Source organism: Amblyomma mixtum, chromosome 10, assembly GCF_055824585.1.
Source record: "Amblyomma mixtum isolate Tamu chromosome 10, ASM5582458v1, whole genome shotgun sequence".
Lineage (NCBI taxonomy): Eukaryota > Metazoa > Arthropoda > Arachnida > Ixodida > Ixodidae > Amblyomma > Amblyomma mixtum.
The window spans coordinates 9,967,782-9,991,602 of NC_143021.1; the positions used below are offsets into that span (position 1 = coordinate 9,967,782).

A 23,821-nucleotide genomic window follows, 5' to 3' on the forward strand; every position below is an offset into this window, starting at 1 on the left:
TAGCTTCTGCCGAGGTCGACGGCATCAGAAAAACCTCCGGCCACTTCGAATGAGCGTCTACCGACACCAAAAAGTTGCGCTGAAGAAACGGGCCAGCAAAATCCAAGTGGAGTCGGGCCCATGGCCTCGTAGGTCAAGCCCACGGACGAAGGGGAGCTTGGGTAGGCAGCGCTCGTTGCTGCTGGCAAGCCGCACACGTTTTCACGGTGTTCTCCAAGTCGGCGTCAATTCCTGGCCACCAGACGTAGCTCCGGGCAACTTCCTTCATCCGCACTACTCCAGGATGCCCCTCGTGCAGCTAGTCCAGGATTGTCTTCTGTAAATAAGGGGGAACCACAATGCGCATTCCCCAAAATAAACATCCTTGGTTAACCGACAACTCCAGTCTTTTTGAAACGAATGGTTTCATCTCCTCGTCAGCCACTCGTTCGGGCCATTGACCCGTTACCGCGTGAAGAACCTGCCATAAGGTATGGTCACGTGATGTTTCCCGCGCAATGTCTGAGCTTGTTATCGGGAAAGTCTCCCACCGAAGTGCGCCACTCCCGGGCAGCGGTAGACGCGACAGACAGTCTGCCTCTACGTTGTTTTCCCCTGAACGATATACTATATCGTAAAGGTAAGCCTACAGCGTAATTGCCCACCTCTGCAAACGGGCCGCGGCAATGCTTGGTATTCCTGTTTTGGGACCGAGTATCGTCTGTAAAGGCTTGTGATCAGTTACCAAGCTGAACTCTCTACCGTAAATATAGTAATGAAACTTCTTAATTCCGAAGACTAAGGCGAGCGCTTCTCGCTCTAACTGGCTGTAGTTCCGTTCACTCGGCGGTAATGTGCATGATGCAAACACGATCGGCCGCCTGGAACCATCTTGTTCCACTTTCGATAAGACTGCACCCAGCCCATAAGATGAGGCATCGCACACTGCCTGAAGCTGAGCTTCCGGATCGTAATGGGCCAGCACCGGCGCTTTCATTAGCAGCCTTTTTATCTTTTTGAATGCTATGTCGCACTGTTCACTCCAGACCCACGGCGCATTCTTGCACATCAGCTGATTCAGTGGGAAGATGACTGTTGATAACTCTGGCAAAAATTTTCCGTAGTATGTCACCATGCCCGTAAACGTTCTCAGCTGTTTCTTATCGGCTGGGACTGGGGCTTCTAATACGGCCTTTACCTTCTCTGGTGATGCTGCAATTCCTTGTTTACTGACCACGTGACCCAGAAACTGCAATTCTGGTTTCAAAAATTCACACTTCTCTGCCTTAATCCGCACTCCTCTTTCGTGCAACCTGTTCAGTAACGCATCCAGGTTCACTAGGTGCTCCTTTTCGTTCCGGCCCGTGACGAGAATATCATCTAGGTAGCATATCACACCTTTCAATCCTTTTAACATGTTGTCTATTATCTTTTAAAAAATAGCAGGCGCACACGCCACCCCGAAGGCTAAGCGATTTACTGCATACAGTCCTTTGTGCGTGTTGAGGGTGAGGTACTCGCGCGAAACCTTGTCCATTACCACTTGCTGATACGCTCTGCTCAGGTCAATCTTCGAGAACACCTGCCCTCCCGAAAGTGTGGCCAAGATTTCTTCGATCTTAGGCAAGGGGTAGTTGTCAATGTTTAAGCAAGGGTTAAAAGAGGCCTTATAATCTCCGCAGATGCGTACGCTGCCATCTTTTTTTACCACAGGTACAATTGGTGAGGCGAAAGCACTGTTCGAAATGGGCTCGATCACGCCCAGACTAACTAGTTATTCCAGTTCTTTCTCCACCGCTTCTTTCAGTGCGAACGGAATGCTTCTAGCTTTACAAAACTTTGGATGCTGTTCTGGCTTCAGTAAAAATTTAGCTTGCTCACCTTGAATTTCGCCGAGTTCATCGTTGAACAACTGCGGATGTCGGTTTAAGACTTGTTTCAAGTCCCGGTAGTCTTGCGCACCCAAGTGATTAACGCTACTCCAATTGAGCCTGAGCTGATATAACCAGTCTCGTCCTATGAGAGCAGGACCCTCCTGGCAGAGAATGTGCAGAGGTAGCTGGAGAGACTGATGCTGATGCTTCACGTTTACTGTTACCACTCCTTTCGGGCGCACGCACTCCCTGTGTACGTAAGAAGCAACACCGATGCCGGGCTTAACTTCATCTGTGGGAAGCGTGAGCGAAATAAACTGTACGGCATCACTGACACTGCTGCTCCAGTGTCCAGCTCCATGTCAAGCGGCATTCCCTGAATACACAGCGTAAAGCGTATCGGCTCTTGACGTGGTTTCTCGTGCGTTGTTTGCAACAGTGGCTCGATGTCTTCCTCGGTCTCGAACACGCCGAAGCTTTGCCTCCGGAAGTTTCTTTTTCGTGCGTCTTGCCCGCTCGCTTTCGAAGGGTGCGAATCAGATTCAAGCTGGGAGCGGCAGACTTTTTGAATATTCCCTACTTGGTGGCATTTAAAGCAAGTCGCTGTTCGGAACCGGCAAGCCCGGTTGCGATGACGCAAGCCACATCGCGTGCATGGTGAACCGTTCCGTGCAAGGGACTCTTCTGCAGAAAACTTCTGAAGGTCTTCCTGGGTTGCACTGCTAGGTCGGCGCTCTGTGACGTTCTTGGAAGCCGCCTCAACTGATAAGGCTATCTCAACCGCCTTTTTGAAAGTCAGAGATGCATCCTCAACAAAACGCCTCTTCTGGATGCCAGCGCTAGCAATACCACATACAAATCTGTCTCTCAGAGTTTCTTCTAAGTTAGCTCCAAAGTTGCATGTTTCTGCAGATTGCTTGAGGCCCTGCCACGAACTGCGCGATGCTCTCCGTTTGTTGTTGCGTTCTTCGGTGAAACCTTGCTCTTTCCGCAATAACCGATGGCTTGGGTGACAGATGCTCTCGTAATGCTTTCTGCAGTTCTGACAAAGACTGACTAACAGGAGCGTTCGGGGCAGTCAAACTCTTCAATAACTTGTACGTCTTCGGACCCACCATACTCAGGAAGGCATCTACTTTGTTCTCGTCTGGAATCTTATTCACTCTAAGGAATGCATTAATCCTTTCTTCGTAAGTTTCCCAATCCGACCGAGATTCATCGAAAGATTCCACTTGCCCAATCGTGACCATCCTGGCTGTTTCCGAGTCGCTCCGTCGTTGTCCTTCTTGCACGCTTGGCTGAATATCCGTCTTCACGGTCCCCGTGGGATCGGTCATCGTTCTGCTTCAGAATCCCATCCTCGTCGCCAAAAAGTTGTCGTGTCTTGAGAGGGGAAACGACACTGTAGCCGAGGTGCAACAAGAACTCGGGTTTATTGTGATCCGGCCGTCAGACCACGCGTCCCGCTGGTCGACGACTGCCCGTGCAAACCAACACGCATGTGCTTATATCGAGATACAGACAGGCAAGGGGGCGGTGCCCAAATACCGGCACGTGGTCGTGAGTTAGCCGTTTGCTTATCGTGATACAAACACTACAATGCAATAGTTTCCTCGTCACCAAAAAAGGGAACTCAGATAAAAACGAACAAATAGGAAACGAACAGACAAATACACCTCATGCATGAATCCCGAAAAACACGGGCGATCAGCAACATTAGAAGACACAAAGATGCTCGGAAGAGCATTAACTAACTTTACTTGGAGGAATGCACGCATTATTGGGTTTGCAGTGTCCTGGAAAAAACATGGAACGTGAAACCATCTGTCGGAAATACAGGTGGTATACACCGAGGCCGCCAGAGCTGACAAGCAAGAAAGGTTATCACGCTTCGTCGATTCAAATGATTAAACCCACACAAAAGTGTCGAAAAGTCTTTGGAAACGCTGGATATCAAGTCTTGTGTAATGAATATTTTGCCGTACATAATAAATTTTTTTGACGAGAAACAAATTGCATGCGGCTGCCTTGCTGAAAATTGAGAGACCATTGGGCCCGAAACTTTAAGCATAGCGCTGAAGAGAGGGCACCTGGTCTTTTCAGTAACGTGCGCTGTGCTTATAGGCGCACAAAGGGACGCCAAGGTAGTTTGGTGGCGTTCTTGTCCACTGTATACCAGCATACTCGGCAGATGTCGTTCCCCACATATAAAACCAGCGACCGCAACTCCTGGAATGATTAATTCGAGCGTCTGACACTGAACCGAAGTCCTCCGTTAAACGAATAATCTTTTCTATGCTTGGCTTATCAGAGCACAATAACGCGAGGTCATCCGCATTAGCTAATATTTTCAGTTCGTGACCCATAATACGAAAACCATGGACAGCTGCACTGTTCATAACACTTAGACAAAATGGTTCCTAGTATAATACGAACAGGAGTGGGGACAGCGGACAACCCTGTTTCAAAGAGTACTGGATTAGGACTGGTTGGAATTGACAGCCATGAAAAGTCAAGCGGGTTGAACAGGCTTTGTAACAAAGGTGCATCCCAGTAGTAAGAATTGAACCAAGATTGACGCGATTTACAGGAGCAAAAATAAATGATTGTGACACCCGATAGAATGCAGTTGCGAGGTCGATTTGCAGTAGTGGTAATTGTTCTTGAGCGCCACTGCAATACTGCTACACCGTGCGCACTATATCTATATATTGTAAAGACTGACACAGAGACGCGCTGAGCTGAGCATCCGCTCGATTGCCTAGCCTTTCTTTAATTTCACTTCTTCGTCTTCTTCCGCCCGCTTCTTTCACCTCTGCTGTCTCGGCATCACACTCGGCCACGACTGCGGACGCCCTGTTGATTGTAGGCCGCGTCGCACGCAGACCTCGTTGTCGTACACGCGGCCACTCGTCTTGCCCCGCTTCAGCAGCCGCTCCTTCCTGGTCTCGTCCTCCACCTCGACGTAGAGCAGGTTGATGCACTTGCATAACTCAGCCTCGAAGCGGTCTCCCTGCTCGGTGTTCCTGGGGTAACCGGCAATCGGGAACCCTTTGGCTGTCGCCACGCTCTTCCTGATTGCTTCTTTCAGCAGCTGCAAGACCATGACCAGTGGGACGAGCTCTCCTTTCGTCATGATCTCGTTCATCTCCTTGCCCAGGTCGCTGCCGGACTGCACCTCCGCCCACAGCAGGTCACCGGAAGAGATGTGCGTGAAGCCGTAGTTGGCCGCTATCTTCTCGCATTGGGTACCCTTGCCGGAGCCGGGGCCGCCGAAGACAAACATGACGGGGACGTTGAGTTTTAGAGGCCCGTCCATTGGCGTTGAAGGAGGGGGAGGAGCAGGCTTGGCTGGAGGCGGAACTTCCTCAGCCTTCTCCTCCGGTTTTTTCTCCTCCACTTTCTTTTCTTCTTCGTTCTATTCTTTATTCTCCTCCTTCTTCTCTTCCTTTTTTCCTCTCGGCCTTTCTGATCATGAACAGGTCGTCCATATCATCGTCGGCATCCCTGAAATAGGCGCCGCGAAGTCGTCCGCTGGTGGATCGGCGTGGAGTGCCGCGGCAGACTAGAATAGTACCCGGACAGTTGCAGACTCTCGACCGTGGCCCTGCGAGGTCGTAATGCAAGATGGTGTCTTCGAAGCTGCGTCGACGCATCAAGGGCGACGCCGGTGGCGGACTACCTTCTCGATTCTCATCAAGCTGCCTGTCCTGCTGCAGCCTCTCTTGAACGGGAGGGGACGTGGGAGCGTCTAATCCTTGCTCGATTTGGAACATTTGGAGGCGCGATACTGATGGCCCGCTGCCGACCCCGGAACCCGGAGAAGGCGGCAGCCGCGAACGGCCTACTGGTAGCCTGCGTCCGGAGCGGGACCCGGCAGTTGCTGGCTGCTGAGCAGGTGGCACTGGAGGGGTCCACTTTCCGCCGAGGGCCTCGTAACCATCGTCGATGCGGTCCTCTTCGCCGAAGTCCACCCTGGAAACAGGCTGGCGCCGGATTTCGTTGTCTGGGAAAATTGGCTCGTGAAACTGACGTCCCGGCAGCAGGGGACGCGGTTGTCCTGTAGTTGCTGTCATCCGTTGAGGTGGCAACCCAGGCGACCGCACTCCAGGCGGCATGCTACCCAGGCTATTACCGCTCGGACTTGGGCACCCGATGACGCTGCTGATAACCACTGAGCCCGGAGCATCCGTCACAGAGCATGCGAAGTACGGGTGTCGTGGCGAAGGTGGCGTCACGGATCCAGCACTGCCTGCAGGAGGTGGCTGCGCCGCGGGCCGTTCGAAGCGGTGCCCATCATGCGTCGATGCCGGAATGTTGGGATGCCTCATCGGTCCATGAGACGGCGGCCGAGACATCAGCGGGGACGGTGGCACTGCTGAGACGGAGCCCGCGCTCCCGATAGAATTGGGAGGAGCGCAGGCTGCACTTTGGCCGGGAACTGCCGACACCTCGGCGAGGGAGGCGGTCATCTGAGAGCAGTGCATCACGGGGAACGCGTATCCGCTCGTCGGCTGCGGTGACAGCGGAGGCGTACTGACGATTGTGTTGGAGCCGACCTGGAGGAGCTCGGATGCTTCCACCGCGGCAATGGGCGCCTCAGAGCCCAACGCCTGCTGCGGCCACGTGCGGCCCCTGCAGACCTGCAGAAGACGTACCTTATCATGATTGTAAAGGGCGACGTCTTCATCTGGAGCCTGGCGCCGCGCTCTCATCGTCGTGAGTTTGCCGTCGTGCGCACTGGCCAGGGGTGTAAACGCGGCAAGAAGTGCAGAGGTCCAGGCCGGCCAAGTGGCGTAGCGGCGCCCTTCGTACTGGTGCCAGGCGCGGGCGCCACCACGGAGATGGTCTTCCGCGACGGCGAGCGTGGTGGCTGGAGACCAGGCGAAACGCTGGGCAGCAGCGTCGACCACTTGAATCCACGCTTCGGCGTCGTCAGAAAATCCACGGAACTCCGGAATTTGTACGGGGGTTACTGGGTATCCAGAGCACAGTGAAGCGCGACCAAGCGCTGCAGTGAAAGAAGCAGATAACTCCCGGAGGATGGAGAGGGCTTCGGGAAGAAGGGCCAAGGCCGATCCGCCGAGGAGGCATGGACGCCGTTCTCGGGCGGAATAGGAGTCCCATGCGTCGAGGGAGCCGGCCGTGTGACTGCCCGGCCGCTTCGAAGGAGGAGCGACGAGTCGTGGAGGTCCGGGTCGGGCCCGACGTTGGTCGACTGCGCCATTGTAGACTGACACAGAGACACGCTGAGCTGAGCGTGCGCTCGATTGCCTAGCCTTTCTTTAATTTCACTTCCGCGTCTTCTTCCGCCCGCTTCCTTCACCTCTGCTGTCTCGGCATCACAATATATATATATATATATATATATATATATATATATATATATATATATATATATATATATATATATATATATATATATATATTAGGTACTGACCGATCCCTCACGCCGCACGTTAGCTGAGGTCTAAAGTAGCCATTGCAAGCTGTAGCCGATTTGAAAGTATTTTGGCGAAGATCTGGTAATCAACAATAGAAAAAGTGATAGTTGCATAGCTATCCACAATTCGTAGTTTTCACTTATCGTCAGCTTTTTGGTATTAAGACAATATGACTTCTACTAAATGACTGTGGGAAAAATGCAGCATCAATACTGGTCACGGAAATGTGGAGTTAAATAGGAAATAACAAATATTTAAATATGTTATGAAATTCTTCTGAGAAGGCCGTAATTGAGAAGGGGTAATTGATTAATTGCAACTTCCATTTAACCCAATGTTATAGGACTACTTATTATCGTTCACTCGTCCCCACAAAGCGGCGAAACCATAGACGGTGAGCACGCTACATGAACATCGTCAGGAATGCTTGAAGCGGCAGCCTAAAAACGAGATGTAGCTTTTTGGCAACTCGGTTACTATTTCACCTGTACTTGTTACCAGTGCGCCACCGCAGTAGAGCTCAGAAACGCGCATGGCACTCACGTGGCGGCGCACATCAGGCAAGGCCTGCCTAGTTGGCTCCTCACACTGCAAAGAGGGATTGCTGTGGGATCGTAAATGGGCAGCTCGAAAGTGTTCGGCATCGAACCTTTGAAGGGGACACTGTAGAGTTGCAATTTCTTCTGTGTGCCGACACACGCCTCTTGTTAAACTGTAACACACGTTGTTCTTGTTAACCTTTGAAAATATGGCACATACCTACACTGGGGGATCGGCCAAGAATCGGAGGCAAAGGTTGCTATTCACCAGAAGAGACTAAAGGCAAAAGAACAGCACACGGGAGAGCACTGTAACACATTCTCGTACTATGCATTGCACAGCGTCTTTCTTCTTCATCAGCTAATGCTACTATCAAACTAATATTCGTTTGCCCTTTGTACTGAATTTGTATAGGCTTGGACAACGCTCTGGTGGAGGCGCAATGGCACTAGAGCAATACACGTTGGCATTGAGAACATGGCTGTAGAAATACGATAGGGAAGTATAGGCCGCCGGCGTCAATTGGCTTTGACGAAGAAAAAGTTGAAGACGTGCATAAGTGGCTCCCTGGGTCAGTAGACAAACGAATTGTGCTTTCGGGTACGTGTCGGTGGTGTGCACTGTGCATTCGTTCAATATTTTTCGTTGAGCAGTGCTAAACCGCCAGACATTTTTATTCTATATTCATTCAGCTATGTCCAATTTAACAAAAAAAGTCTTACTCTGCTGGTACATTGCTTTATTGGGATTTAACGTACCGAAGGAACTCAGGCTATGAGGGACGCCGTAGTGATGGGTTGCGGAAATTTCGACCACCTGGGGTTCTTCAACGTGCACTGACATCGCACAGTACCCGGAACGCTAGAATTTCGCCTGCATCGAAATTAAGCCGCGGCCAGAATTAAACCCGCGTCTTATTCTTACGCTACTATGTTCCTACTCTCGTCAATAGAATCACTGGAAATGTACGTTCAGCTATACTTAATCGGCTTAAAGGGCTGACGCCTTCATTCATTTGAATGTTTTCAAAAGCCCCACATTTCTATTCTCATGTTTACTGAATATCACGCTAAAGGTTTGGAGCGAGGGTGATCCGAATGAATCCCCATCTATGCGGCCGAGAACCGAACTAGGTGCGTTGCGAAAATATGAAAAAGAGTGTGCATTAAATATGGATAAATATGAATAGTCAAAATGGACTTCTCTGTTGTGCACTAATAGGTGCTCATCTCTTATTTAACTGCCTGTAATTTAACCCCTAAGCTTATTGAACCCCTAACCCCTAGCTTATTTAAGCTTATTTAACCCCTAAGCTAAGGAGATGCCAGGACAGAATGTGCTGCAGGACCTCCTCCTGGATTAAATGTAACTGTGTTTGTACCTGTATATCATGATAGAAATAAATGTTTTGATGATGATGACGATAATGATAATTTTGTCAGGTAAAGTCAAGCAAATTTGGCGAATGCTGTCTCAGCCTTAGCAAAAAAATATAAGGTATCCGAAAAAAATAGTATCGAAGATTTGTTCTAAGTAAGAAACTAATATTTGTTCCTTTGGGTTAAGTTTTCGTCTGCCAGCCCAATAATGACGCATTTATTGCAGCAAAAAAGCACTTCAAAAATTTTCCGCCCACTCACACACTGGTATTGAAACTTGGGAGGCCCACACAAAACAGGCCTCAGTGATCACCATTAGTAAGCCAATGACAAAGTAGCTTCGCCTCAGGGATCCGTGCACCTCAAAAATTTTCTCCATGCAACGGAGCTTACCCGGAAAACCCGCCAGTGGTGGCGATGCCTGCATTTCATCTTTTTGCGGCTTTTATACGATACAAAAGGTCCGTTATGAGTTAAAGTTGTCTGTGTTTTCGTTGAAAACTCACTATATACCGCGCCTAGAAGTGCGGCGAAAAATCTGTTGTTTAGAATTCTTTTCCTTGTTGATAAAGAACAAGATTGGACTTCATCCATCGCAATATTTAATTCCACAGGCTGCTAAAAGCACTCCACACTATTATACTAGGTTATTATCGCTATATTTTGCAAAAACAGACATGCATAAATTGTCCTTTTTCCTTCGCACCGTGGCTTACTGGGACTGTTCACACAGATGTAATTACACCTCCATGGACTAGCGCATGCATTTCCTGAACTCTGCTAATTAGCTCCTTATAACTCGCAAAACGTTTTATTTAGCTGCAGGCTCCTCGATTGTTTCAAGTGCCTTCTATGCCGACTGGTTCCTTGCAAATTTTACTTGTCTTTTGTGTTGCACCTCGGAGGTCCTTGTACACCTTAAGGTTTTATTATGTTTTAAACTTTCTATGTTGTAAGTACCATTTATGTTGTGAACTGCCATGTGCATTGCTCTATATTTTTTATCTGATTTGATTTTCTGCTGCTGTATAAATTTCCCTTCATGCTTGAACTAACCATGGTCGCCAGTATGTCCGTAAATAAAAATGCAAAAACGCCGTTATTTTATCGATACAGGCCAACTTACAATCTTCCTTAGTCACCGTACACAAGCTATGTATAAGCGGTCAGATTTTCACTCGTTTTTGTTTATTCTCATGCCAGTGGCACCTGGGTTACTCGAGTGTCATGTACACGCCGATACGAAGAGGCTTCGACTCGTTCTTCGGCATCTACAACTACGGGCAGTACTACTTCAGCCCCTTGACGGACTTCGTGAGTTCACCTGCTGTTTTAGTGTACTGCTCTTGCCAGTTACTTGAAACTTCTACTTCACATCACACTGCATCCTTCGTCTGTTCTCAACTCAATCACTGTCTTTATTACTACAAGAATTAAGCATTGCGCTTGAAGATATCGTGTTCAGGAATGGTGGTGACTGTTAGAAATTTCTAAAAAAATGTTTATTTATTTATTCATTTTCAATACCTCCAATGCCCCTGTGCCGGAGGTTTGCATGAAGGGTGGACATTCGCGAGGACAGACGAGTTCTTCAAGAAGTGCTTGAAGCGTTGGGGACTGCAATGGAGAAGAGCAGCAGCAGGAAGGGCATTGAAGGCCGTGGGTGTTTTTACGGAAAATGAGTAAATATGCGCTGATGAACGGGCTGAAGGTGGGCACACGGTCTCCTCTTGGCTGAGGCTCAGGAGTGGGATGTGCTGGTAGAATGGCAGGGTTAACCGGGGATTCATAATATAATTTATGGACGAGGGAGAGGCGAGTGACTTTTCTGCGATATAAAAGCTTGAGCAGGTTAGCTTGCGCTTTGAGTTTAGTAGTGCTTGGGGTATATAAATAATCAGAAAAAATAAAATGCGCAGCACGGTTTCGAACGGATTCTAGTAAGTTGACGTGGTTAGTTTGGTGTGGGTCCCAGGTAGCTCATGCGAGTTTTGGTCGAAGGAAGGTGCAGTATGTTAGAAATTTTACAGAAGGAGGGGCCACTCGAAGGTTGCGGCATAAATAGCCGAGAACACAGTTAGCGTCACTTGTAAGTTTCGTTAAGTGATCGGTTCATGAAAGGTCGGCAGATAGGTTAATTCCTAAGCATCTTTAAGAAGTTACGGAGCTGAGGTCACAACCAGAAAGTGCGGATTTCCGGATTGGATAGAACTTTCTGCGATGGAAAGCAAGAAGAGATGATTAGTTTTGCAATGTCGCTAGCGTGAAACGTTCTTTGAGGCATATGGGAGTTATGGGAGGGAAGAAATACAATTAGTTGTTTTCCTGGCGTTCAGGTAAATACTGAGCAGAAAGCAGTCGCAAGGACATTCGGAATTTCTTATTCGGATATAGGGTTATCATGGGTGTTAAAAAACGAAAAACATTTTAGGGGTGCGTGGCTAATAGTCTTCCATATCTGCCTGGGGTTACTGCGCAACTTATTAGGGAAAGCCGATGCGAAAAATGATCGTTGATCTTTCTTTGCGAGAGGTTCGCAATTCCATTCTGTGGTGTGCTGCGGTATTTTACTTACGCACACTGCGTATTAACGCGCTCAGCAACCGAACTCTCATCTTTTATTGTTGCTAAACGCTTTAAAGTTATGGTGAACCATGGTGAATGGGTTCACTCAGTAGCGGTGATGCTGGGAATGTAATTTTGTAATAGGCTCTGCATTTCGAGTTTCAACAAAATTCAGTTCGTTGCAACGTCTTGTGAAAAGAAAAATAGTAACGCATAACAAATTAGCTAGTTCTTCGTCCTCAGCGTTGTAGCGGCCTTTGTCATAGACAGTTATTTTATTTTTCGTCTTATTAAAGATGTAAGTGAAAATGGAATGAAGCATGAATAACAACATGACCACTTAGCTCTGGCAGGTTAGTTGCGATGCAAGGCAATCGGCGTGTAACGTGAGCAACAAGTGAAGGATATTAAACGAATTGTGAGTCGCTCGAGGTGGTTAAGAAATAAGCTGTGATGCTAGCATCTGGCATGAATTTAGAAAGTACTTTCGGTGTCGTGTTTAGATAATATTTTTGTTTTATTTACGAAATACTGCAGGCCAACGCCCAAGCAGGATCCGCGTACATGAAACATGGAAAGAGACCAGTTTTACAGCAAACAGAGCTAAAAGAAAAACGTCTATCATTGCACACGAAGAGGAATAGTGCAGGAGTATAATTCACACAGCAGAAAGGAGGCTGGGGTGCAATGTAACGTTGAAGAAAATGGCGAAGTACACAAATACAGACATGGAATTCTGCAAAACAGCAAACAGAGTTGGATAATGATGCCCACACAATAATATACCGGCGTGAAATAGATGCACAAAAAATTTAAAACGCAAACATGATTTGGCCGTTAATCCTTGGAGTTTAGAATATTTGTCTCAATCATATTCAAAGATAGATGACAGTTATCATGTATTGTGACAGTTTGCCCTTGTGAAGTAGGTCGTCAAAGAAAGCGAATGAGTATGTCGTGTCTTTCCTGTCTGTTAAATATCGGTTACGGTGCAGAGCTAGTTTATGCTTTAATAATTGGTACAGAAATTTAGGCGTAAGAACTTGCGTCTCGAATGGAGGGCATAAAATTCGTTGCAAGTCATTTCAGCAACGGAAACTGTGCGATCGAATAGAGAATATCTGAAGCGAACAGCTCAGCGCTGTATTCTTTCTAATGTGTGAGTATCGTTCATAGTGAAGGAGTCGAAGATGATACAAGCAGATTCTAATTTAGGACGTAAGCAGAGAAGTATATGCTAGGCATTTAACTTGAGATGTGGCGTGTTTAAGCTTATTACGTTGTAAACAGAGTTTCCGGAAAGCTTATGAGGAAATATTGTTGATATGTGTATTCCAGTAACGGACACTTGTTATGGTCACTCTCAAGTATTGGAATTCATTAAGCTCAGCAAGGTCGCAGCCCTGAATGACGTACGTGAACTGAAGATCACGTTTTTTTCTCGATACGCGTAGAAAGGCTAATTTCTGGAAGTTTAATTTCATGCCCAATTGATTCTTCCAGTCGCCTATAAAATTTAAGGATGAGTTCGGTGCAGTTTGATCAGTTTCAAAGATTTTCTTGAAAATTACACAATTATTTGAAAAGAAACCGACATTTATCGCTTCAGTAATTACTTCTACGATGTTATAAAAATACCAAAACAAAAGCGGCGCCAAGACGCAATTCCAACCGGTACTCCTGAGATGAATGGGAGAGTGGTAATATGGTTTGATAGGTAAACTAGAACGCATTCAAAACTTAGCAGTACGTTTTGTACACTCAAGCTTTTCCAAACGTTTCAGCGTATCTAATCTACTTCACAAAGCAGATCTTCACAGCTTGGCGCAGCGTAGAACAGCATCAAGGCTAAAATTTCTGTTCTTACTTTATCACGGCCATTTGAACATATCAAGAGAAACATACCTCCAGGAACCATTTCGTCACTCTTCGAGAACTAACCATGAGAAAGCACTGCATCAACTCATAAGCCATATTAATGCTCACAAATATTCTTTGCTTCCAGCGGCTATATCTAGCTGGAGCAAACTAACCTCGACAGCTGTAAACTGCAACTCAATTGAATCATTCATAGAGCATGTCAATAGCATTGATTCCTCAGTATAATGCCACCGTGATAAAACTATGATGCTGACTTTCATTTCGTATTTTTTGTAACTATATTTGTTTCCGTACTGAACCCGCTATATTCCTTTCCCTGAATTGGCATCATTACCACCACGATGCCGCTATGATGATAAATTCTTCTTTTGTATTATATATGTACCTAACTTGTTCCCCTGTATTGCCTCCTTTGTATCCACTCCTGCATGGGCCCGAGAAGGGCCTGTAGTATTTGTAAATATATAAATAAAATACTTTGTGGGACCGGCTAACTAAGCAGAAACGCAGGCTATGAGAAATTGAGAAAGACGAAGCGGTTTTAATTTCAGAATGAATTTGTCATAATGGACACAGTCGAAAGCTTTACTGAAGTTTAAAAATATTACATCAACCTGACCTGCTTTCTCAAGATCAGAAAGGAAATGAAGAACCGTTGAAAGCTCAGGGGCAGTAGAAATTTATTTTCTAAATCCATGATGAAAACATGATAAACAGTTGCGTTTATCCAGGAAGTCTGAGAAGGATATCGCAGCTATATTTTCGAGCATTTTGCAAGTGGATAACACAGAAATAGGTTGGTAGTGTGGACAAAAAGCGGGTAACCTTTTTAAAAATTGGTGAAAATCTCGCATACATGCAGACCTGTAGAATAGTAGCGGGTCTCAGCGACGGGTTGAAAAGGACTACGAGAAATTTCGCTAGTGCGTCAGCATGGCATCGCGGGAAAGCATTCGGTATTCTATCTGGGCCGAGCGAAGGTTTAACGCTTAACCTAAGGAGCATATTTACAAATCCTTCCTTTGTAGCAGCAGAATCATTTGAGAAATTAGGAAATGTTTTCACATTACGATGAGTAGTCCAAGGAGAAAAAATGGTGTAAAAATGAGAATTAGAGTGGTGTGCATTTTGTGACAAACGAGTCCATAATATTCCGGGAAGCTTAATGTCACCCAGTAGTACGATAGCAGCGTGTGGATGTGAACCGATAATGTAGTTAAGAGCTTCACAAAAGTGCATTACCAAAGTGGTTTGCCATCTGGCGGGCGGTAACAAACCTCGAAAATGAGTGGAGGTGAAAATGCGTAGCATGATACGAAAAGTTTTTCTAACGATGATTGACACTGCAGCCGGTGGCGTGACGCTATTAGTACACGGCCACCACGCTTAATAGCATGGTCATGACGAAATATGTCGAAGTTGGGCGACTAGTTGATAAGATGTTTTAAATCTACTCGTCCGGAGTATTGTTTCACTTCCTTCGAAGCAAAATATGTGATAAAAAAATTGCCATTCGAATGTTCAGAACACGGCAGCAAAATACACCTCCAGATCAAAATAGTTTTCTTCGCCATTCGCCTTCCCTTTTCTGATACTTCGGCCTGCAGCTGAGTCACTGAAGTACCACCTGAACGAACTTATTCATCATTAAATTCAAAGGCGCCAAACCATACACACACACACACAGGAGAAGAAAGAAAGACGAGAGAGAGCGCCTTCCTGTGTGTGTGTGTGTGTGTGTGTGTGTGTGTGTGTGTGTGTGTGTGTGTGTGTGTGTGTGTGTGTGTGTGTGTGTGTGTGTGTGTGTGTGTGTGTGTGTGTGTGTGTGTGTGTGTGTGTGTGTGTGTGTGTGTGTGTGTGTGTGTGTGTGTGTGTGTGTGTGTGTGTGTGTGTGTGTGTGTGTGTGTGTGTGTGTGTGTGTGTGTGTGTGTGTGTGTGTGTGTGTGTGTGTGTGTGTGTGTGTGTGTGTGTGTGTGTGTGTGTGTGTGTGTGTGTGTGTGTGTGTGTGTGTGTGTGTGTGTGTGTGTGTGTGTGTGTGTGTGTGTGTGTGTGTGTGTGTGTGTGTGTGTGTGTGTGTGTGTGTGTGTGTGTGTGTGTGTGTGTGTGTGTGTGTGTGTGTGTGTGTGTGTGTGTGTGTGTGTGTGTGTGTGTGTGTGTGTGTGTGTGTGTGTGTGTGTGTGTGTGTGTGTGTGTGTGTGTGTGTGTGTGTGTGTGTGTGTGTGTGTGTGTGTGTGTGTGTGTGTGTGTGTGTGTGTGTGTGTGTGTGTGTGTGTGTGTGTGTGTGTGTGTGTGTGTGTGTGTGTGTGTGTGTGTGTGTGTGTGTGTGTGTGTGTGTGTGTGTGTGTGTGTGTGTGTGTGTGTGTGTGTGTGTGTGTGTGTGTGTGTGTGTGTGTGTGTGTGTGTGTGTGTGTGTGTGTGTGTGTGTGTGTGTGTGTGTGTGTGTGTGTGTGTGTGTGTGTGTGTGTGTGTGTGTGTGTGTGTGTGTGTGTGTGTGTGTGTGTGTGTGTGTGTGTGTGTGTGTGTGTGTGTGTGTGTGTGTGTGTGTGTGTGTGTGTGTGTGTGTGTGTGTGTGTGTGTGTGTGTGTGTGTGTGTGTGTGTGTGTGTGTGTGTGTGTGTGTGTGTGTGTGTGTGTGTGTGTGTGTGTGTGTGTGTGTGTGTGTGTGTGTGTGTGTGTGTGTGTGTGTGTGTGTGTGTGTGTGTGTGTGTGTGTGTGTGTGTGTGTGTGTGTGTGTGTGTGTGTGTGTGTGTGTGTGTGTGTGTGTGTGTGTGTGTGTGTGTGTGTGTGTGTGTGTGTGTGTGTGTGTGTGTGTGTGTGTGTGTGTGTGTGTGTGTGTGTGTGTGTGTGTGTGTGTGTGTGTGTGTGTGTGTGTGTGTGTGTGTGTGTGTGTGTGTGTGTGTGTGTGTGTGTGTGTGTGTGTGTGTGTGTGTGTGTGTGTGTGTGTGTGTGTGTGTGTGTGTGTGTGTGTGTGTGTGTGTGTGTGTGTGTGTGTGTGTGTGTGTGTGTGTGTGTGTGTGTGTGTGTGTGTGTGTGGTTTGGCGCCTTTGAATTTAATGATGAATAACTACCAACTAGCCCAACAACAAGTTCTTCTGAACGAACTTACACTGTGAAGAAACGTTCGCCAAAGCGAAAGGTTGCACCAATCAACTGAGCACAGCAGGCTATTTTGAAGGATCAGGGTAAATGCTAAGGATTCGAAAGTTTTCTATAAGCATCTCTTTCACACAACTGTAATCTCGAAGCAAAGTGACCCCTTCGTCATGGCACAAATGAAAAACAGACACACAGTACCTTTGGAAAGCAAAACGCTTAACTTCGCATAAAACTCTGCGCAAGGGTACAGGCAAGAGGACAGTACAAAATCAGCAATACTCAGCACTCAGCCGCCACGTTTGAAAGGGCACTTAAATCGCTCACAATTTTCATAGAAGCCGGGGTTTCTCTAATTCGCCGCACGAAACGCAAACAAAGTCGGGTTTGGTTCGTATTGGTTTATCGGGGTTTACGTCCCAAAACAACTCAGGCTAAGAGGGACGCCGTAGTGGAGGGTTCCAGAAACTTCGACTGCTTGGGGTTCTTTAACGTGCACTGACCTCGCACAGTAGACAGACAGTTTGAATTAAAACAAAAAAACACTGCCTTCAAGTTTAGATATAGGCGCGTAACCTGCGTGCAAAAATCAAATTGCCACGTGTTATGCTCCCTACCGTTAGTGCCAATAGTTCCGCGGAGAGGTGGTGTGGGGAGGTAGGGGAACTAAGTCGCACGAATACACGCACGATGGTGAATCGCCTACGGAAACCGTTAGGAACTTTGAGAGCAGACCGGCTGCAAGCGGATGGGGAGTCCTCGCCTCATACGCAGGGCTGCGTTTCTCTCAAGGCTGTACGAACTTATGTTTAAACGCTCTTTTATTGCGGCATTGGCATTGCAAGGTATTTCAACTTCCCAGCGCGCCTAGCGCCAAGCGTGGCACTCGCTGCAAGACAGATACTGCTGACGCTCGCCACGACTTTCCCTCTTGAAGCGCATGCACTCCCTGGAGCGCAAGGGGCACGCAAGCGTCTTCTTCTCCTGCGTGTGTTTCATCTGGAGTGCCACAGGGTTCTGTGCTCGCACCATTGTTGTTCCTCATATTCACCAGTTTACCTGTCGGCCCAGGATCCATTGCCATACTATATCATCTCGACTGCATTTTGTATTCCCCTGTCGAGTGCTTTGATGGTTTGAGTTTGCCACAAACTAACCTTGACAAGGTTTCTGACCGGTGCTTGAAGAGGGACATGACATTGAACGTGTCCGAGTGTTAGCCTGTGCAGTTTGCCAAAAAAAGAAAAAAAAAATTGGATCGTGCCTGATAAGGAATGACACAATTCAAACAATACAAAAGTGTCACAAAGTGTGTGCATGCCTTCTCCTTCTTTTTTTTTTGCGACCGAGGTGGCCACGGCTGGCCACAGCACCGGTGGTTCGCAGGCATGTAGCAATGCGGCGGCGACGATCTTGCCCCACGCGTGGACAGTTTACCGCTCGCGGCACTGGAGGGTCAAGGCCACACCGCTCCTCCTAGCACTATCGTCGGGTAGCGAGCGCTTGCGGAGGACTGGAAGCGGTCGGTTGAATGCTTCGGCACCCCTCCCTACGTTGGCAAGTTAGCATCGTTCCTCGTGAGGACCGTGGCCTTTCCTCACGTCCCTTCTCAGTTTATTGGTGTTTCGTTTCCCTCACTTTCTATACCTGAAAATCGTTGGAACACTCGGCCTTGAGGATTCATTTTTTTTTTTGGTTTGCCGCGAGAACGCGGCGGCGGGAAAACCGTGATTTCGGTGTGTTCGGACGTGCGTGTGGCCAGCCAGGGAAGTGGTCGGCAAGCGAGCTAAGGCGGGTGCCTGACGCGTAGAGCGCGGCGACGACGGTCCCGAAGACGCGTGGAAGACGCGTGGCCCAAGTTCGCCCGTATCCGCAACCCCCCATCACTACGCGCGCTTCCGTAGCCCGACGCTTCCTGCGACCGGACCTTGCCACCCCGCAGCTAAGGCGCCGTTTCTCCCTACTCCTTTGTACTCTTTTTCTTTGTCCCGTCGCTTTGCCTCGTCGTAACCCTATGCACAGTATTGCTTTGGGGTTGTAACGTGGTTGTATAGTTCTTGCCCTGTTGTTTTCCTCTTCCTGTTAATAGTCGTCTTGTGTTCTCATTTTGTGTGTGTAATTCGCTTCGCGTCGGTGCATGCACTCTTCTTTGTTGAGCTTGGTGTCGTAACTTCCTTTTTTCATCTTCCCGAGCAAAGGGGTTTGGTAAAGAACTTGCCTGCGCCTCATGCCTCCGGTCAACGGCTAATCGCGTGTTTCCCCTATCATCGGTCAGCAGTCTAACCTCATCTTTTGCACGCGGTGCGTAGAAGTTTGTCGCTCCTCCCCCTCAAAAATTACGGAGAGTGCAGTGGTCGGCAGGTTGGCCCGATTAATTAGAACTTGGGTGCCAACCAAACATCAAGCCGCCCACGATATCCTGACAAAAAGGCAAAATATTTAGGAGTTCAAATCGCAACAAACATAGATTGGACAGCCCACATTGACATAATAACTGGCAAGGCGTGTCATCTTTTGTATTCTCCAAAGGAATTTTAAAAGTGATTCCCACGTACTCAGGAAACTCTGCACTTGGCAAATGTCAGACCAGTGCCGGACTGTGCTTGCGCAGCCTGGAGCATATTCACCGGTATTGTCATAGACAGGTTGGAAAGGGTAATGAAACGCACCGAGAGGCTTGTGGCTGGGAATTATAACTTTCGTATAAAAAGCTGAAAAATTCGTGACCGCATTCGGTAGAAGAGTTTGCTTATCCAGAGAAAAATCTGCAGACTGATTTTCTCATATGGTATGTACTATGACTGTACCGGTAATAATTAAAGCGCTTATCTAAAGCGCCCACATTACATATCGGAGAGACTTGACAACAGAAAATGATTTACAGTTATCAAAGCCGTATTACTGTATTCATTTTCCCTAGCACAATTCTTGACTACAATAATCTTTCGAATGACGTGCTTTGCGCACCAAATTTTCCAACATTTATTGAAATGATAACGTAATGTGTCTTATGTTATGTTATCGTTAATGCTAACTGGTTGTGAATTCATTTATTCTTGTTTTCTTATGCTGTGTTGTCTTGCTGATATGTTGCCAATAACCTCTTTGCGTTTTATATGTTAAGTCGTTTATCTTCCTATAATAATGCGTCATGAGGGCTTTAAGCACTTACAATAAATAAATAAACAAATAAAATATTTTCGTCCTACTCCTTCATTGCTTCTAAATACAGGATTTCGCGATTGCCACCTGCTTCACAGCCTTCGATTCTCGCCATCTCAGTTCTTTTTCTGGTTTTGAGGTGTTCGAACGTGCATAACGCCGGCTCCGGTTCTTTCCACCTCGCGCGGCAATGGCGAACGCGCCGCGGCACCCGCACGTCGCGGTTTGCAACAGCAGCAGCAATAGTATGGGCGCTCGCGTCGATGGCAGGAATGGGATCAAGTCAAATCAAATTATTTCAACATCATTGATCCTGGAGGACACAGTCAAAAAGCCAGATAGTGGCTTGACAGTGACTGTGCCCCCCGTACTTCTGTGCCCGCCGCTAACAGCAGCACGCACACGTCGCCATATAGCTATTAAAATAACCCATGCAAAAGCGCTGCATGTATTCTATGTCAGTAAGCAATTGTTAGGCTCCCTGCTCAATACTCTCGATACAGATACGTGCTTGTTAGTCTCACCACATCCATTTTCTGGGCCGCTGTAGTGTCTTCACACGTTTGTCTCAGCAAAACCTACATGTCTAAACCTACAACTTTGAATTACAGCCCTGGTTAAATCTGTAACGGGTGCTTAACAGATAGTTACAGAACGTAGCGACTGGTTTCAAGGAAAAGGTCAGCTGCACAAAGACTTCATTACTTCAGCACAGCGTGTCATGCACGTTGGTCTTGTTTTGTCACCTTGACTGATTGATAATTTTGTTTGCGTCTATCGTGTTCATACACATAATCAGTGTCGCAGTCATTATCTCGGAAAAGGGTGGGATCGGTAGATGTGCTAATGACACTTTATTCTGTTCCGGCTTTTTTCATGAACGTCCTGACGCCTAACCTCTCTCAAATCTTTGTTTGGCACACGCACACTGAAAGAAACTGGTCGGTCTTGTAGCCCCTCGTATAATCACAATGCTCAGTTTAAATGGCCTATTTATATCGAGCGTTGGAGAAAGATCTGTGTTGAAGAACATCGCTGGTGGATGAGTATGCGATGTGACATCATTGTTTCGGCAGCAGTTCTTCCCCACAAATGAGAGTTCACGATGCCTAATATATTAGCACAATTTTTATGTGCTGTGAAATATATACGTTAAGATTCAGAATGCCATACTTGTTGACGATTCGAAATCACATCGGAGATTAGCACAGATTGACAGAAAAGCTGTTAATGGATACGTCGTTAGTTGCCCAAAGAGTTCTGTCAGATTTGATAAGCACCCTCACTCTTAGTTCTCAATCGACGACTAAAATGTTAACGTTTTAGTGAGATTATTTGGAACCTCTCTGAATTTTATCTGTTGACACTGTCATTGAAATGCTATGTCATTTGAATACTAAACGTTCTCTAGAACGGGACGGCCTTCCAAATGCATTTTTGGGACAATATTCTTAGTCACAGTCTAGCTTTGTATGCAAGTTTTTGCGCGGGTCCTTGCCTTATTGTTGTTTCTTGCCGTCTGTCGGGTTGGAAGCAAAAATGATCCTTATTACAAGAATGATGACCGTCCCTTTGTGGAAAAACTGCAGCCTAATCTATAAACCTTCATCTTATTCTAAGCTTTTGGAACCCATTACTCTCTAAATATTGAAATCTAAAGATGGCCAGAACTCTGTTCAGACCAGCTGCAGGAAGGAATTCTCTACGCTGCTCAATTTGCAACAGCCATTCATAAGTTCAGTGCACTTTCGGACAAATCTGAACAAATTGATTTATTTTTCAGATTTCACAAAAATCTTTCACAAGGTGACGCATAACAAGCTTTTGAAATTAGAACAGATAGGTGTTCCTCCATTTCCCTTTGGCTGAACAGCAGCTTATCTACAACTCAGGACGCTGTTTGTGGAGATACGCGGTTCCTGTTCTTTCCCACTCCCAGTATCTTTTGTAGTCCCTCAGCAAACTATGTTTGGTTACTCGCTTTTCTGCAGTTAGCCTTTTTAGTCCAACTGTGGAAACTTTTCTGTTTGCTTGTGATTGTATTGTTTCTTTATTGCTTTCTGCCTTCTGTTTCCGACGAGTAAAATCTAGACGATGCTCAGCTTAGTGTTCTTAGTTGTAGTGATAATATTTATTAGTAAATATAAATTCGCCTCCCCCACCAAAAAAAAACAGTGTTCCTGCGCAAGACCAGACAGAAATATCCGTTTCACTCAACTACTTTAATAATGGCGTTTTAGCTAAAGCAGTAAAAAGTACAAAACGCGTGATGCACTGAGATGCGCGCCTCCTTGAGTAGTTCGTTCTTCTCGTGCATGCAGAATGGTAGTTGCGGCGTCGACATGTGGGAGAATGAGGCCCTTGCAGCAGATACGGACGGAATGTACAGGACCCAGCTGTTCACCGACAGGGCGGTTGACATCATCCGTCATCACGATGCGAAAAAGGTGCGCTACTTTGAGCTTTGTTTGCAAAAAAAGATATCAATGTGTTTTACAGCTAATATGCACTTGCTGCAGAAGAGATTCATCACTCTTGATGGAACAGCGCAAAACATCGGGACAAGAGACAAGCGCTGACTTACAACTGGTTTTTATTTCGAAGAAACGTTGCTTCTTATACCTTCTTCACCCTCTCAAAAAGCACATGCGTCGCAACCATATCGTTCAAGCGTCCACAAAAAAGCAAGACAAATAATCACAGATACTTATAATCACATTTTTAACATGTCAAATTCTTTCTTAGTCAAAGCTACAGACGGCGTGCTGACACACTCATCGCGCAGACTCGCTATCGAAGCTGCCTCGATTATTTCCCGGACTAACTGGTCTTTGTGATTAGCCAAAGCTTTGCATTTTTGGAAAACCGGTGCACAACTAGTTGAAGGGCAATCTCTGCAATGGATTCCCAGGTTCCTGCAAGCTTGCTCGAAATTATTTTTGTGTTCTAGCAGCCTTTCATTCATGCACCTGCCAGTCTGCCCAATGTACTGTTTACCGCAAGTCACTGGCAACGAATAAACAAGGCCTTCGGTGCACTCCACAAAGGGGGTTCGATGCTTTATCGTGCATCCCTGCTTCTTTTTGGTCGGATCGGAGTTGACTCGTCTGCACAGACTTTTGAGTTTATTAGGAGCAGTCATCACTACATTCACGCCAGCTTTTCCCGGTTTTCCAAAAATGCACCGGTTTTCCAAAAATGCAAAGCTTTGGCTAATCACAAAGACCAGTTAGTCCGGGAAATAATCGAGGCAGCTTCGATAGCGAGTCTGCGCGACGAGTGTGTCAGCACGCCGTCTGTAGCTTTGACTAAGAAAGAATTTGACATGTTAAAAATGTGATTATAAGTATCTGTGATTATTTGTCTTGCTTTTTTGTGGACGCTTGAACGATATGGTTGCGACGCATGTGCTTTTTGAGAGGGTGAAGAAGGTATAAGAAGCAATGTTTCTTCGAAATAAAAACCAGTTGTAAGTCAGCGCTTGTCTCTTGTCCCGATGTTTTGCACTGTTCCATCAAGAATGAATAACCAACATGCCCAAGCTGCTGTCCTGGAGATTCATCACGATAGGAAAAATGTGCGCGACTTTGTGCTTTGTATGAAAAAATCAGTTTTTTTCCCGCTAACCTGCACTTCCAGAAGCAATAGATGTCTAGGCGCTGCTCTCTGAGTGCCTATACGTGGTATGTGAGTGTCTAGACATAAGACCCTTTATTGCTCTGTCCACGGGCCCGCATTTTATGAATTTGAAAATTGGGAAGGTGACAAAAAATTGTGGCGGATGATAAATAAGCTACTCTTCAAAACGCTAAAAAAAGTAATGTAATGTCCTGATAATCTCAGAGCTAGAACTATGGGAAACCCTGCTAAGCCCGCCGGTAACAGTCCAGTATATCTTGCACAGG

The 23,821-nt window shown here is 46.6% G+C and overlaps 2 protein-coding genes and 1 pseudogene across 2 annotated transcripts in view; 1 reads left to right on the forward strand and 2 right to left on the reverse strand.

Moving 5' to 3' along the window:
• LOC149325109 (arylsulfatase B-like) overlaps nt 1-23,821 on the forward strand; it is a 67,990-nt gene that overhangs the window by 28,565 nt on the left and 15,604 nt on the right. Inside the window, exons 5-6 of the mRNA XM_089562567.1 lie at nt 10,420-10,530; nt 22,238-22,363. Of these exons, the coding sequence (XP_089418693.1) occupies nt 10,420-10,530; nt 22,238-22,363 (237 nt within the window). The remainder of the gene's footprint in view (nt 1-10,419; nt 10,531-22,237; nt 22,364-23,821) is intronic.
• On the reverse strand, nt 4,663-5,195 carry LOC149325110 (adenylate kinase isoenzyme 1 pseudogene; annotated as a pseudogene).
• On the reverse strand, nt 5,279-9,643 carry LOC149325111 (uncharacterized). Its single transcript, XM_089563313.1, has 2 exons — nt 9,610-9,643; nt 5,279-7,071 (listed from the first exon to the last, which is right to left on the reverse strand). Exons 1-2 carry the CDS (start codon nt 9,641-9,643, stop codon nt 5,279-5,281), a joined length of 1,827 nt encoding a protein of 608 aa, XP_089419439.1.

Bases quoted from the DNA above. Each gene is read 5' to 3' on its own strand.
- LOC149325111 (XM_089563313.1), bottom strand. From the start codon at position 9,643: ATGCAGGCATCGCCACCACTGGCGGGTTTTCCGG. The intron at 7,072-9,609 runs GTAAGCTCCGTT...ACAATGGCGCAG, and splicing joins ACCACTGGCGGGTTTTCCGG to TCGACCAACGTCGGGCCCGA.